The sequence below is a fragment of the Lycium barbarum genome, chromosome 4 (genome assembly GCF_019175385.1).
Source record: "Lycium barbarum isolate Lr01 chromosome 4, ASM1917538v2, whole genome shotgun sequence".
Classification (NCBI taxonomy): Eukaryota; Viridiplantae; Streptophyta; class Magnoliopsida; order Solanales; family Solanaceae; genus Lycium; species Lycium barbarum.
In genome coordinates this window covers 95,893,240-95,908,954 of record NC_083340.1, presented here as the reverse complement: position 1 = coordinate 95,908,954, position 15,715 = coordinate 95,893,240, and the positions used below count along the sequence as shown (strand labels likewise).

Genomic DNA, 15,715 nt, shown 5'->3' with positions numbered 1-15,715 from the left:
TGCCCGAGCAGGACACCCATATGTACCTGTTTAATCAAACTGACACTATAGACAACATGGGAATTGGCGTAGACCCAAAGGTTCCCAATCAATCATAACGTAATAAATACGCAAACCGACAAGGCTGCCACTATATATCATTATAATACGCAAGCCGACAAGGCTGCCACAACAAACAGGAACATCCACAAGAACTATACAGACACAGCTGATCGTAATCTATATACAACCCACACACATGTCTACAGACCTCTAAGAGTATCAACAGTGAAATATGACGGAACAGGGCCCCGTCGTACCCCTGGACAAACATATATATATATACATCAGAAGGTTTGTACCAAAAATCTAGGCTCCGGAACAACGGAGCTCTCCAAGACAGCTAAATGGAAATCCTAAGCTGGGGGATCACCGGATCGAGCGTCTGTACCTGCGGGCATGAGACACAGCCCCCTGAAGATAGGGGGTCAGTACGGAATATGTACTGAGTATATAAAGCATGAAATACAGTAAAAGGGATCATAACTGAAATAGGGGTACAGGAGACAAGTATAACATCCAGAATACCGAAACACTTGCATTTTGAAACATAAATCATGCAAGTCAATATCATGTATCATACCCGGCCCATTATGGGACTCGGTGACTAAGGTCGCCACATACCATCCTTGGCGCCATAAACACATCATAGCACCGTCACATCATAACACCATCACATCATAACACCATCATATATATATATATGAATATATATATATATATATATATATATATATCATATCCCGGCCCTTTTGTGAGGGACTCGGTGAACAATGCAGTGAAACTGTGCAAGAAAACGTATCCTGGCCCGGGACTCAGTGAAAGATATGTTGAGGCATGCACGAGTAGAGTAGTGAGCAACCATATGCAAATTAAATCATATTTGAGACTCAACAGAATAATCAATACGATCTATCATTTGAAAATCAAGACAGTAGTCATATCAAGTACCTTTCGAATATCACTATAGATTATATCCAAATAGAACTTCTGGAATCATATACACGTATCAAGACATAATGAAATAGCCTTTGGAAATCAAGAACATTAGCCATCCTAGTGGCTCTAAGAATAGGAACTTCTTTGGAATCATATACATATCGTCTGTTCGTTTCATAAAGATCATGCCAAAAAGAAAGAAGGGTTAGCTTTACATACCTGTTAAAGGTTAGTCATATTCACGTTCGCTTCGTCGCCCATTTAGCCTATTTAATACTAAAGTAACGCTATCGTTAGTAAACTATACTTCCTAGCTCATAAATCTGTAACCAATCGCTTACAGGATTCGTTCTTTAATTCAAACTTTCTTAATTAGAATTTTCATTAGTTAAGAACTTAACGGAAATCGGGCATCATTTCCCTTATATACTCGCCTAACCCAAACTTCCAATTAACCTCCTGTCATTACAACAATACCAATACAACATATGAACATAATCATACCTTCAATCCTTTCAATTCAACAAGGATAACAACATGCCCAAAAAATAACGCAACTTCAACTTTAACCATTTAATGCCTTCATTTTTACCATATAATCCATGATAACAACAACCATAATGCTACTTCAAATCAATTCACCATTCCTAATTAAAAACAGCCCCCTACACGGCTCAATTTACACCTCAACATCAACATACATAACTCCTTATATTCAACACACATCTACCAAATTATACAAGTTTAACTACCTCCAAAACATGTAGAAAAGGATTGAATCTTACCTTACCAATTTTGGTTCCTTAACGTTGTCGCCCACAACGATTCAATTCACGTTGCAATCCCCTTGAACACTTAGAATTCTTGAACAAACCAAGCTTCCAAGCTCTCTTCACTAGACCTCATTCTCGGCCAAAGTAGCCATGGCCGAGAGCTCTTCCTTTCCTCTCCATCTTTTTTTTTTCAATTAGAATGTTGAAGTGATGATCTATGAGTCATATTTTGACTCATGTATCAATTCCCTAAGCCCTACACATGCCCACCTAATGAGTCATCCACTATTTATTTTTATTATTATTTTTTTAATTTAAAACGGGTGGGGCCCACAAGTAGTAATTAACTTAATTAATTTTAATTAATCACTAATCCCTACTTAATAATCCAATCATAATTAATTAGTCCCTAATCTCCAATAATATTTCTACACTAAATAAAATTTATAAACAATTTGTGTACTAATTAAAATTGAAAATTAAAAGTTCCTATTTCATATCCGAAAATAATCCCGTCTTTACTTAAGTCGATTAGCTTGCGAATAATTCAACGTATAAAAAATTATGGGATATAACATCCTTCCCCCCTTTAGAACATTCGTCCTCGAATGTTAAACTCGTCCTGGGCTCCCAAAATTTCCTTAAATGCTCTCTTATTGAATTATACTCCTCACATGCCTCTTTCATTGGCCGATTTCCTTCAATCTATTATAATGCATTTCAGATCTCCACATAACCATTCTTGTAATACTTGCTTTTTCTGTTGTTTCTTGAGGTAACGATTCCACGTAATTGTCTTTACTCTTCTCTTTATCTCGCAGTCGGTTGTCAGTTGTTTTGCGAGCTCTCCTGCTGAAATGTTACTGTTTCTCTTATTTGCATACTGTTCAATTGTACTGTCACTGATTGATTCAGACTTGTACTCATGGTGCACGTAGTCATGACTCGACTCTTTCTTTTTCTATAGTTACTCCTTTAAGATGATGTATCGTTCACTTTACTTTACCTTCTAACATTTAAATAGGATCTTGTAAACGTGCAGACATCCCTCATCGATTTATATGACTTTACAATTTTTTTGGAGTATGTCATACCTCCGGTGGTTGTAGACCCTTCACAGACCCTACGGATAAAACGACCTTTCCCAGGGTGTAATTTTATTTGACTCCTATCACTACTAAAAAAACAGCGTTTAGTGACGGACATATTCCGTCGCTAATCAGCATATATCTGTTGCTAAACATGTGTTGCGACGGATTAGTGACGGATAAGCGTCTGTTACGATTTTGCGCGTTGCTAACCTATTAGCGACGGAAAATTTAAATCCGTCGCAAACTTAGCGACAGAGTAGCGACGTTTGAGATCCGTTGCACATTATAGCAACGGATTATTTTTGTTGCTATTGTTATAAATTTCGTGACTAATTTCATATTTCATTTCGTCGTTTTAGTAAATTAGCGACGAACACCATTGTCGCTAATCCGTCGCAAAATATTGAATTATTTGTACCTGCATTTAGCGACAATAGAATATTTGTCCCTCTAGCAACGACCAAAATCCGTCGCAAATCTGTCACAAATATTTTTCTTCTGTTTTTTTTAAATACACCTGTTGACACATACTAAATACAAATTAATAAATACCCTTAAAAATAACTGACATTCACATAAAATAATATTTATAAAAAAAGTTCAAAATAGATAGCGAAATCCCAATCGTTAAGTCCAAAACACCGACAACACCAAGCTATCAACTACCAAAAGAACCCACACATCCATCAAGTATTGTTAGTGCATAAGTTTGTTCTTTCCAACAAAAAGCGGATAACATAAAAAACTAATGCATGGGTGAAGGACTACGATCACCATCAGAAACTAAAGGATCAACATCGTCAACGTTGACAGTAGTAGGAGGAGGCACTATGGGTGTCACAACTGATGGTTTGTCGACAGGAGTATTTGGATGATGTGATGGTGAAGAAATCACTCCGCGTGCCTTCTCAATAAATAAAGGAAGCAAGCGATCAGTCAGTGTAGGAATCAATCGCATCACTAACTCCTCCATATTTTCTGTAGGGGCTGATTGAGAAGTTGAAGGTGCTGCTGATGCTGAAGCATTAAAGGCAAAATTGACGCAAAGATTCGGCCCATAATAACTTTGTGCTTGAGATCCAAGACCATATATTCTTCTCTTCCTTGTTCCCCCAGCAGCTTCGTAATATGCTTCACATTGATCAATATCAGACTGAGACTGTGATTTTTCCCGTAATATTTCTTGATATCTTTCCTGTAATAATTAGTGAAATTAAAACATCAAGAATACTAACCATTCAATTTTACCAAATAAAAAGATAAATGAATACCAAAGATAAGAGAGCAGATATTTATCCATTTTTCGTTGGTGTACAAGTAATACAGACTAACAGGCACAAGGTTGCATAAATGCCGCACTTGTTGCTGCTGCGAGTCAGCAGGGGAACAACGAACATCAATTAACTGCACAATTATGCTAAACACAGTATTTATGCTCATCAGTTCATCAGTCTTAACAACATCCTAAGCCAGATTTCTATTCATTTATATCCAGGATTTCTTTCACAAGTTAAGCAAAGGATCATGCTTCATGGTTCATATGCTTCAGGTAAGAAAAAGAAGTCAAAGCTTGCAAAACAGCAAAAGGAGCATGCTAAGAAGCTGGTAGCCATCAATGAGCTCAAGAAAAAGAGAGAAGAAATGAAAATTCAATTGGCAAATAAGGAATTTTCAGAGGAAAAGGAAGAGACTTTCAGAAAATTGACTGAGAAGTATCAAAGTGAAGTTGAGTTCAGTCATTTTTCAGAACTACCAAGTACTGAAAGAAGGCTTATCAACATGGATAAGTTTCATATTCCCAACCTTAGCCATATTCCTAACCAAGTACTGCTATTGTATGGTTTTTAATGGGCAGTATTAGCTATGCTCATTCCTATTGAAAACTTGCAATATCTGGCTAAGTTTGACACATATAGTAATACAAACCTACATAGGATTACAACTACTGAGAGGAACAAGAAGCACTTACATTTTGAGCTGGTTTGATGACACTGGTTTGTGGTTAACAGCAAACAAATGCATGGAAGCAAACCAAGTTCATATAGTGATAGGTGCTGGGCAATGATTCATAGCATAAAATTTGTTTATTGTTGTGCTTTTATTTTGACAGTGTTACTTGTACAGCTTATTGGTTTCGTTTGATATATAATAATAACCACTAAGCAACTTAGTCGTATATTTGACTGCAGAACACCAGACTATCTAACAGGATTCATAATGTATGCTTCACATCTTAATATAGGATCCTACATAGCTTTACAAACATATCACAACCATCATACCAGTCTTTAGTTAGCATTAACTACACCTTTACGAGACGTCGACAAAACACTGCTGTTTACAGCAGCTAGGTAAAAGATTCTCCATTAATTCTGAAATTCTGAAATTAGTTTACCACACCTTTACGAGTCATTAGTTTAATTCTGAAATTATAAAATTTTGAACTTACATGGACAGCTCGGGCACGCTCATCAACAAAAGATTCTCCATCATGATCATGTGTATGGACATGCAAATGTACCTCACCTGGTGTTGGATCTCGACCCTTTGTAACAAGCCTATGCAAAAGTTACTCATTTCAGAAAATTACACCAAGAACAATAGCAGTATAACTAGCAATAGAAAAATCTAAATAATTCAAGAAAGACAACAACATAGTAATCAAGAAAATAGCAATATATATACCTAGGTAAACCAGAATCAAGAATTGCAAAAAACACCTTGAAAAAACAATTTTCAAGTAGTATTTTTCAAGTAGTAAATATAAAAAATTTAAGAGTGTATGAAAAGAAATATATATACTTACAAGTCTCTTGCGATGCTCCCCAATGCAGATAGAGCCACCCGTGTGAGTCCCGGCAGCAACTTCTTTCCCTCCACAACGATTCTTTGCATTTATCTCCGACTTTTCGACACACTTAGGATCCGCCCAAAGTTGCAACCAGCGTTCCCACACATTATCAGACACATAATCCGGCTTAATCCTTTTTTGTTTAATTTTGCTAATGAAATTCCTATACTTTGTTGCTGCCTTAGTATTCCAATGTTTTTTTATTACACTCTCAGGAATCGAAGAGTCCCAATGGTATGTCTTCTGAAAACAGTTTATAAACTAATATTATTAGTATCCTAACTATAAAAGCTAATACACTTATAAAACGAATTATGATGAAAGTTATACCTTGAATTCCCCAAAATAAAAATTTCTAGTATCTTCTGAGACACCTTTCCAATTGATTCCATTGGGATCAAGTTGATTTTTGAAAGATGCGGATATGGTATTAGAGCATTCTTTAGAAGGTTCCAACCTGCATAAATTTGAAAATATTATTTCAAGGCCTACCACAAATTATATATAAAAAAATAATACAAGCATGGACTAACCCTGCAGGAGTAAGAGTAACAAGTGTAAGTGTCCGCTGCCTACGACGACTACTGGACTCTTTTTCCCTGACAGTGTTGCTCTGGTTTGATGTACCCTCATCTACTGGGCCGCTCAGATCAGGTGTAATGGGAGATAATTCAGGGATGGTTGGGTTACTACCGTGATCTGACGCTTGAACCGGTGGCGTACCTAAAGTTTGAACATGGTTTATAGAATCTGGCCCACCTATGGAACTCGTACCACCTTGTTGAGGACTACCTCGACCTTTTCCTCGAGCGATATCTACAAAAAAATGTGGACGTGAGGAAATTAAAGCAACCATCAGTAAAGAGGTTTTTATACAAGCTGTTTGCAAGTCTACAAATATGACTAATCATGATTTACAAAATCTGCAGCTTGATTTACAAAATCTGCAGCTTGTTACACAAGCAAACCTACAATTTATAGTTTCTATTATGAGAGGCAGTAATAAACAGACCTGAGGCTTGAACCGGTGGCGTACGTAAAGTTTGAACTTGGTTTATAGGATCTGGCCCACCTATGAAACTCGTACCACCTTGTTGAGGACTAACTGTGGTGGGAATGGGAATGGTAGGCATGTTTGCACGACCAGTAGAATCACACCTTAATGAGGACTTTCCTACACGACCTCCGCTACCTCGACCTCTGCCTCGAGCCATATCTACAAAAAAAATGTGGACATGGTTAAATCCAAAGCATGACTGTCAAAATATCCAAAGCCGGATGTCACAATCATGACAGTTTAGCATGCTTTGGGTGTTTTGCAAAATTTAAACAACGAATAAGGATGTTTCAAACAGTCATGATGAAACAGTCATCCTTAAATAAATCCGGACAGTCATGATGCTACCCACTCAAACAAGTCACTTGCATTGAGATCAATCTTCAAACAGACAAACAAACACAAACACACTGTATATACCTATTAGGCACACATTCAGCAAACAGCAGCAAAATTTTTAAATAGCCAAATAACAACACTAAGTTGCAGTTTTAAATCACAATCTATAGAGATCAACTTCTGTGGCAGCAGTAGCACAGTTACGAGAAAGCCTAATTTCTGTACCAACTTCAACAAAGACAGCAACATATGGTGGTTTCATGGTTTACTAGTTTAGTTGTTGGTTTACAATTAGCACTTTGATTAATGTGATGAGGAAAAAAAAAAAAAAACCCGATGGAGCAAAAGGTTACTGGTGGTTGATGTCTGCTTGATGAATTACGTCACTTAATGTGGTCTATGAATCAAAGCTAAAGGAATGGTGGTTGCTGGAAAAAAAAAAAAAAAAAAAGAGAACCCTGGTGTGAACCAGGAAGGAAATAGACAAAGAAGGCTGGAGGTTTCTGCTAAACTCCTGAATACTACTGCTGATGAAAGACAGTAGGGTGTCGAGGTTCTGCATGCTCATGGACAGCAAACTTTCTTCACTGCCAACATGTTTTCTACTAATGGGAAGTATGGAATACAGGAGTAGAAAATCATATATGCTGCAGTGACACAGGATATGTTTCAATAAAATGTCAATAGTTGGATAAAGTACATAGGCTGCTGGTGGCTGTGGTTACCTATGATGAAGTACTGCATTTGGTATGGTTTGATCAGCTGAGTCAACACACTGATCTGTTGGTTAATGATGCTCATATGCAACTGGTGGTAATAAACAGATGCTTCCTTATTGTTGTTGGTGAACATCAGAAAGGGAAAATACACACTCAGACACACACACACAAAAGAGAAAGGGAAAAAAAAATCACTGCTGTTTACATTCAATGGACAGTAGCAAGTGCAAAGAGCTGTTGTTTGGAAATTTAGAACCATGCATGGGCACAAACACAAAGAAATGATTCACAGGACAGGACCTATTACAAAGCCCAGAGGTGACAGGCTAAAATGAGGTTGATCTAGTGTTATCATGGCAACCTTTTGAGGACTTGGAAGCACAAGGTGGCAACTTTTTGAGAAGAAATATATATATATATATATATATATATATATATTTTTTTTTTTTTTCTACTTCAGAAGAAAGTACTTTTTTTATCACTTAAAAAAAAAAAAGTACTTTGTTTCAATTGATACTTTTTGAGAGAAAAAAAAAAGTATTTTTTTCTTCTTCAGAAGAAAGTACTTTTTTTATCACTTAAAAAAAGTACTTTGTTTCAAAAAAAAAAAAAAAAAAAACACCTGCTGGTGCGATTCTGCGAAACATCAAATGATGAAGCGTAATGTGAGACGGGGATGCAATCTGATACACATGGAGTATTGGCCAAAGAACACATGAAGGAACATTAAGCAGTAACATCATATGCAGCAGTGGTGAAAATGAGAGCACAGATACTTTGCTTCTTTGGTAGAAAAAAAAAAAAAAAAAAAGATCAACTGCAGCAAGAAGCAATATATGCTGCAGGTCATATGCAAATGTGGCACTGAGCTTAATTTCCACCATCTCTTCCTAAGAAGGGGAGTAACTTCACATTACATAGCATCAATACTTGGATGTGCTGTTTGTCTATGTGAACCAGAAAAAAAAATGCAGATATGAAGTTATATGAAGTGTTCTAGAGTGAAATATGAAGTGTTCAATGGCCTTCTAATTGTTGATCAAGGCGGTGCACAGTTGTGTTCAAGACACCAAAATTACACCAGTTTGAAGAAAAAAAAAAAACCAGAACTTCAAACTTGACAAACAGATACTTCAAATGTGCAACAACTAAATGTGGACAGGGTCTTAGTTGGAAGAACAGCTGTTGAGTATCAAACACTAGCAATGCAGCATGGATGCTAAGAAGAATCAATCACTGATTTACTTTAGCATATGCTGCTGTTGGAATGTACCAGAAAAAAAAAAAGAGGAGGAAGGCTGGTTGCAGCAAGGAATAAACACCAGAAGTCTTGGAGAAGCAAGATTTTTGACTTGGAGAAATTTGGCAAGTTGTCAAATAGCAGCAATGCAGTACTTCACCTGTTTGCAGCATGGAAAGGCACAAGGTGCTCTTGCAGCCTTGGTGTGCACCAAAAAAAATAAAAAATAATATACAATGTGCAGAGAGGTGATCAATTTCGACATCAGAAGGAATAAGGAGACATAAGGGTGTTGAATGGTGCCTAGAAAGTTAAATGGATTAGCAATCTTGCTAAACCACCATGGAATTTGATTCAATCTCTTGAGAGGCTACAAAGAATCTCTAAGCATTTTTTTGAATGCAAGCATAATTTTAAAGAGGCAAATACCACTGCAGATGCACTGTCTAAACACACCATTGCACAACAAGGAGGACACAAAGCAAAAAAAAAAAAAAAAAAAAAACCTGTTTATTTCTGGTGTCTAAGCCTATACTAGTGTTCAGGTCAATGACATGTCTGTTGAGGATTACATCACAGCAACTGCTAACAAGCATTCAGTGCATGCGATGGGTCATTGTTGATGCTGTTATCAACTGAGAGCCAAGAGAAGATGCTACTCCCACTTCGTCGTGTTAACCAGGCAATTTATTTGCAGTACCAAATGAAAAGGATTGCTGCAGCAACTATGATCAGCTGTTGTATCAAGCCTGAATTGAATCATCAGCTGCTCAAGATCATCAAAAAAAAAAAATGAAGGTGCAATGCTGGCTTTCAGGAACAACAGACAGGTGGTAATCCAGGCAGGCAGGAATTGGTTGCACTACAACTCAAGGAAATAGCAGCCAGAAGCAGCAACAAAACTGCAGAGATCACACAAGCATGGCTACATGGTATGCTGGGATATCAGATATGCTGCAGGGACTGGGAAGTGATGTTATGATAGCACAAGGGGAAACAAAGACTGCAAGCAGATGTCTTTCAACAAATAAGTCATAGGGGCACAAATTGTTAACTCAGGGCAAGCTTGAAAGGAACAAATGTCACAATCTCAAAGGCTACAGATGTGCAGTTCTCTTGAAGAACTGCAGTCCTGGTTTACTAATCTTGTTAAGCAAGTTTAAGACTAGTAGCAGCAGATGCAGATTTGCTACTACAGGTCACATAGCAATTTGATACATTGATGAGAATTTAGACTGTTACAGCTTCCAAGAAGATATTAACACCACAACAGAATCATGACAACAGAATCACATGGTATGACACACATGATGAGTTAACAGTTTGCAGAATTTCAGAAAATGCAGAATACATGACAACACAAGCAGTAGTTTTCATCAAATTCAATTTTGGCCATACTTGCTCATCAGTTGTAGAAAAAATGTAGCAGTTCTTTGTCATCAACAACTGCTATTTATCATTTTATACAAATCAATAGTCAAGTTACTGTATAGAGAGAGAGGAGATAAATAAACTTAAGTGAGAAGAACTTCAATACATGCAACAATACCTCAACAACAACAACTAAAATGCAGAACCTTCAATGAGTAGCACGTCAATGAATTCTGACCAGCTGTCCACTACATATCGTTGAGAAAGTGCAAATTGGATAAAATTATCTACACCGGTTACAAAGCTAGAGTTTATACCCCCTCGGCCATCGAACCTATTATACATCCAATCACGCTCTAGATTATTCATGTTCCTATTAATGTTGACATAAACAAAGCAATCAAATTAATGTTCTGTCTTCATATCATTAATACAACCGAATGACCTCTAAATGGAAGAACAAGCTGAAATAACTTAGTGAAACAGACCATATCATTCACCTTTTAGTTAAAAAAAAATGACAAACTGAAATTAACAAAACTGAAACTGAAACAAAGAAAATCGAGTAAGAAACCCAGTTCACTAACACTGATTTCAAATCATAGATTATATAAAGAATGTTGAGTTCTTCAAGCTTTTTCTCGACATACAATAAATTAAAACAAACTTTAACCACCAAATAATATTATCCTACAAGATTTAGCACAAACAAAGGTCGAATTTCCATTTTCATCAGATTTTCGCCTAAATAGAGATTCCCAATAATTAACCTTCAAATAAATTATAAACCCAACAGTTTTCAACACACCCAACTTCGATTTTAGCAACAAAAAAAACACTTAAAACACTCTGTCATTTAGATAATAAGCAAGAAAACACAGATATCTTAATTTCGTTTTAGATTTAATGCCAGAAAACACAAAGAAGGAGGTAAAGAAGAAAGAAACTGCCCATAACACATACAAAAATCAAAACATACCTTTCCTTTAGATAAACGTTGCAGTAGAAGAAGAGAAAAACACAATGTAAACCCTAGATTCACATTATTTTGATCTATGTTGTGCTCTCTCTCTCTATGTTACCAATTTCGCACAGTCTATCTCTCTATCCGTGTTGGCTACTGTGTTGGAAATGAAAGAATGCGTAACCTAGCTAGGAGATATCTTTTGTTTTTTACATTTAACGACGGAATAACGACGGATTTTATAATCCGTCGCTAAATAATACATTGATTTCTTTTAATAGTTAATATTGCGACAAAATTTTCCGTTGCTGCAAATATATATTTTTTTCTAGAAAAATTAAAGGCCTAGCGACGGATATTTCGTTGCTGAATCCGTCGCTAATTAAAAATAAAATTTGTCGCACCTCTTCTGTTGCTAAATCTGTAGTAAATTTAAGGCGCCAAAAATTCGCGCTAATTATTAGTAACGAAACTCATTGTTCGTTGCTAATCCGTCGCTATATAATGAGATAAAATTTTAGTTTCTTTTTTTGCGACAAAATGAGGTATCCGTAGCTAATCCGTCGTTAATTAGCGACAGAATATGGTCCATCGCTAATATTCCGTCACTAAACGCTGATTTTTTAGTAGTGAATAACCTTGCTTTGTCCTACTGTTACAGCCCGTAAGGAAGCTTCAACATTATGCGTCACTTTTTGACTTTCCTTTTAAAAGATTTTAACTGTCACTTTGCTTCTAGCTCTTGATCTCAATCTTTAGGGTTTGCTATCAACTAGCGCTAGAGTACCCTCGTTTTATAACTTCGCATAGCTGCTGTGTGATCTGTCTATTATTAACTGGTATAATTCTAAAAGAATTTCTCTTAATCTGACATATAAATTCACTGTCACTCAGTAATGAGTGACCCACTTGTGTTGATTGTCTTGGTCTCACTCTTAACATACAAATATTCATAGATTGCATAACTATTCTTGTACAACTTGTATAAAGTATACCCAATCTTAGTCATAGTCCTTCCTTCTCCTGGTTCATCCTGTTTTGCATATCTTATTTGTACCAAAACTCAGTTGCGGTCTATCTTGTCATGCTCCTTTCGCTTCCTTTATTCACCATATGATTTTTCTCATATCCTATTATAGGAGATTTCCTATCCTTTCTTCTTTGCTACTTATAAGTTACAGTATCATTAGCAAGCAACCCCATTGCCAACGTCTTAACCTCTAATCCAGTATAGCATTGATATCCTTTATAATATCCCTTAAGTTACTCGTTACCATCTTCTTGTCGTATTCTTCCTTCTTATAAGCAGCCACTTTCTAATGTTGTATTATCTCAGACCTTTACCAATAATTCTCAGCACTGTTTCAAATACCATCCTGAATCCTATCCATTGATTGTTGGCTTTTGGATCTTATTAACTTGTTTCGGCAAGAGATCTCACCTGAAATTTAAGTATCCATATCAAATATATTGTAGTGTCAATTGTTTCCATCTTATACTTGCATTTCTTTTATCCTCTTTCCCCCTTAAGGGTGTACTTATACCATCATCCGTTTATATTCCGCTCTATGTCCCTATTTTCTCAAATTCGCCCGATCCTTCTTCCAATTCGCTTGGTATACTGCACCATACTCACGTCTTTCTTTATAACTTATAACTTGATTATCCACGTATGAAACCTTAATCAAAGTGAGGAAGCGAGTCAGGAAGCGACGAGAACCTTTCGATATATGGTAAAACATCTTATTTGATAATTTATACTCGAGTAATGTAATCAATGTAGCAATTCACCCAAGGCCACATTCCACTTACTCCAATCAATAATTAACTAATACTTGTAGTCATTCCAAATTCTCAATTAGGTATCACTTATATTCTGATGATAAGTATCCAAGGCTCTCTTGTAAAATTATTTTTATCCCAACCTGTATCATCTGTTTCCTTTAATAAATTTACCTTGCATTATTTGTTCCTCCGGCCTACAGTTCTTGTCCTTTACGGATTTCACTTTTTTTGAGGTGCAGTCATACACACGCCGTACTCTTTTATGCCTTATACTCCTTTACCCTTGTTGTATGCCCCACACTGACTTCTAACTTACTCAAAGTCATATTGAGTACATCTTAGTGATAGTCTTATCTTATCATCTTTTCGTCGTATTACACCTTTAAGTTCGTAGCTATGTATTCCCCTTTTATCTTTCACTCGTACTCAATCAACTTTGTCTATCTAGGGTGCTTCCTTTAGTATTCCCTTACCATTTCTGCAATCTATGTCCATATTTCACTCTGTGCATGAGGAATCTCATGCTATCTCTGTATCCTTCGGAAAACACTACTTTTGCATAACCCCTTTTCATTCTCAAAACATATTCTGCTCATCCCTATTTGTTCTTACCATCCCAGTCGTTTTCTGACACTTATTCTGCTTCATTTCTTATCTTTATAGTTTGGTCCTTCGCAACTCTGTCGCTTGTACTGCTCGTGTTCTCGGCTATGTATGTCGTAACCAATCATGCACTGTTATCTCGCTCGCTTCCTTCTTATTTCCTCCTTTCAATTAACTCATTCTTTTCTAGTGCTTGCTTTCATTTTCGTTATCGCATAATCTCTTTTCTGAACTCTCCCTGTAGAACATTATAAGTCTTCCTCATTCGTTCAACACCTTGCCTTTCCATTTCATATGTGCCTTTATACTTTGGTCACATAGATCACGTCATATCTTTTAGTCACTTCCTCACTGGGCCTTACTCATTCTCATAATAATCTTCCAAACCACCATAAGAAGGGGAACTAGAATCCGACTAGCATCACGGGGCTCCTAATGCTTGATTTACATAGTTTACCCCCAGATTTGTTCTTGGGTCGTGAGCGAACCATTTAGTTCACAAATTACTTACCGTATGCTTCATACTCTTCGAATAAAAGTGAAACTTAAATGCTAGACGTTTTTGCTCTTCAACACGAGCTTTTTCGGAAGTAAAATGTGGTTGGAAGGTATCCTGGTCCGTTCAAATGAATTCCAAACTTTGCTACTCATATTTGCTTCTTCTGAATCAAATTTTCCAAATAGGTATGATGCCCCTTACGGTTGACATGGAGGATATCTCTTAAAGCCTTACTCCAACATGATAAATTTACCATATCAATGTCGACCTCATATTTGCTATTATTGTCAATTCAACCGTTAACCCTTTTTTTTTCTCGAAGTCAGACGTACTTACGACTTGGTCAAATCTTATCGTTACTGTTGACGCGACCTTTCGAAAACATTACGAACTTATATGTCATTCTCTTTCTATTTCTAAGAAAATTCTGGCAGAGTTTCCTCTGTATTTCTTTACTATCTCAAAACCTGCATGCAGGAAATACCAACAATGCCTCACAGGGCCCACATATATACATATATTTTATCTCGTATCACAGCCGCACAGGGCTCCCTATATCAATAAAAATATATTTAAAAAACATTGATGAACCTACCTCGTATGTCCAACTCAGACTGCACCCGTTACACTTTCCTGTTTATTTCCCTTTCATTCTTTAACCGCAGGTTTCAATTATACCTGCAACACTTACACTATGTCTAACATATAGTCTGCTTACCGTTACTGATTCCTTTAGCTTCTTCTGTGCATACTTTATAACTGGGCTTATCTACAATATACATATACACTCAACCTATTTTTTTACTATATTTACCACAACTTACCATAAGGATGGCCAGTTTGCCATTTCGCACATATACAATTTCTCATAACGTAGCCTCAATATCAACTTCCACCCGTATGTATGACTACTTTCCATCCTAGATTTCGAAATTCCCCTAGTGATAGGAACACCTTGGTCGCTGTTACTTATAAATACTTGGTCGTCGGCCCCTTTTGATTTCCGCTCGCCGCTATTAGGTAATAGTCTATAGCAAATGCATATACGTAGGAAATTTCAATAAAGTCTCATATACCTGTGGTCGATCGGTCTCTAGTCTGATCTGGTGATCTAGAAGGTGAAGTGTGCTCCTCGTCATCATCTGCCTGCCATCTACTCGTCTGGCCTTCGTCATCTTCCTCATCTGAGTCCGAGAAATGTAGATAACCGGGTAGCTCCTGGTTTACTGACGACCAGGATAGGGGGCTGGAGTAATCCGTAACACTTACCAGGGTAGCCGGTCTAACGTGGTGTCCTGCCATAGGAGCAACTGGTATGGCCTCGGGGACCGCCTCCCTAGATATCAAAAACTCTGGAGGAATTGTCGCTGGGTCCTCCGATGGGTCAGTCTCGATAGAATAACTGAGGCTACTCCTGCTCGGTCCTGGAGCCTGGGGTCCTGAAT

At 37.0% G+C, this 15,715-nt stretch overlaps 1 protein-coding gene across 1 annotated transcript; it reads right to left on the bottom strand.

The window, feature by feature from the left end:
* Positions 1–3,412: 3,412 nt before the first annotated feature.
* Positions 3,413–11,015, bottom strand: LOC132636148 (uncharacterized). The gene is made up of 8 exons (XM_060352854.1): positions 10,598–11,015; positions 9,555–9,814; positions 6,706–6,909; positions 6,227–6,509; positions 6,024–6,150; positions 5,641–5,936; positions 5,292–5,391; positions 3,413–4,037 (listed from the first exon to the last, which is right to left on the bottom strand). Exons 3-8 carry the CDS (start codon positions 6,905–6,907, stop codon positions 3,588–3,590), a joined length of 1,458 nt encoding a protein of 485 aa, XP_060208837.1. The 5' UTR covers positions 6,908–6,909; positions 9,555–9,814; positions 10,598–11,015; the 3' UTR covers positions 3,413–3,587.
* Positions 11,016–15,715: the final 4,700 nt, after the last annotated feature.

Coding starts and splice junctions, on each gene's coding strand:
- LOC132636148 (XM_060352854.1), bottom strand. CDS start 6,907: ATGGCTCGAGGCAGAGGTCGAGGTAGCGGAGGTCGTGTAGGAAAGTCC. Junction 6,151..6,226: donor GTTACTCTTACTCCTGCAGG/GTTAGTCCATGC, acceptor AAATTTATGCAG/GTTGGAACCTTCTAAAGAAT. Junction 5,937..6,023: donor TTTATTTTGGGGAATTCAAG/GTATAACTTTCA, acceptor AACTGTTTTCAG/AAGACATACCATTGGGACTC.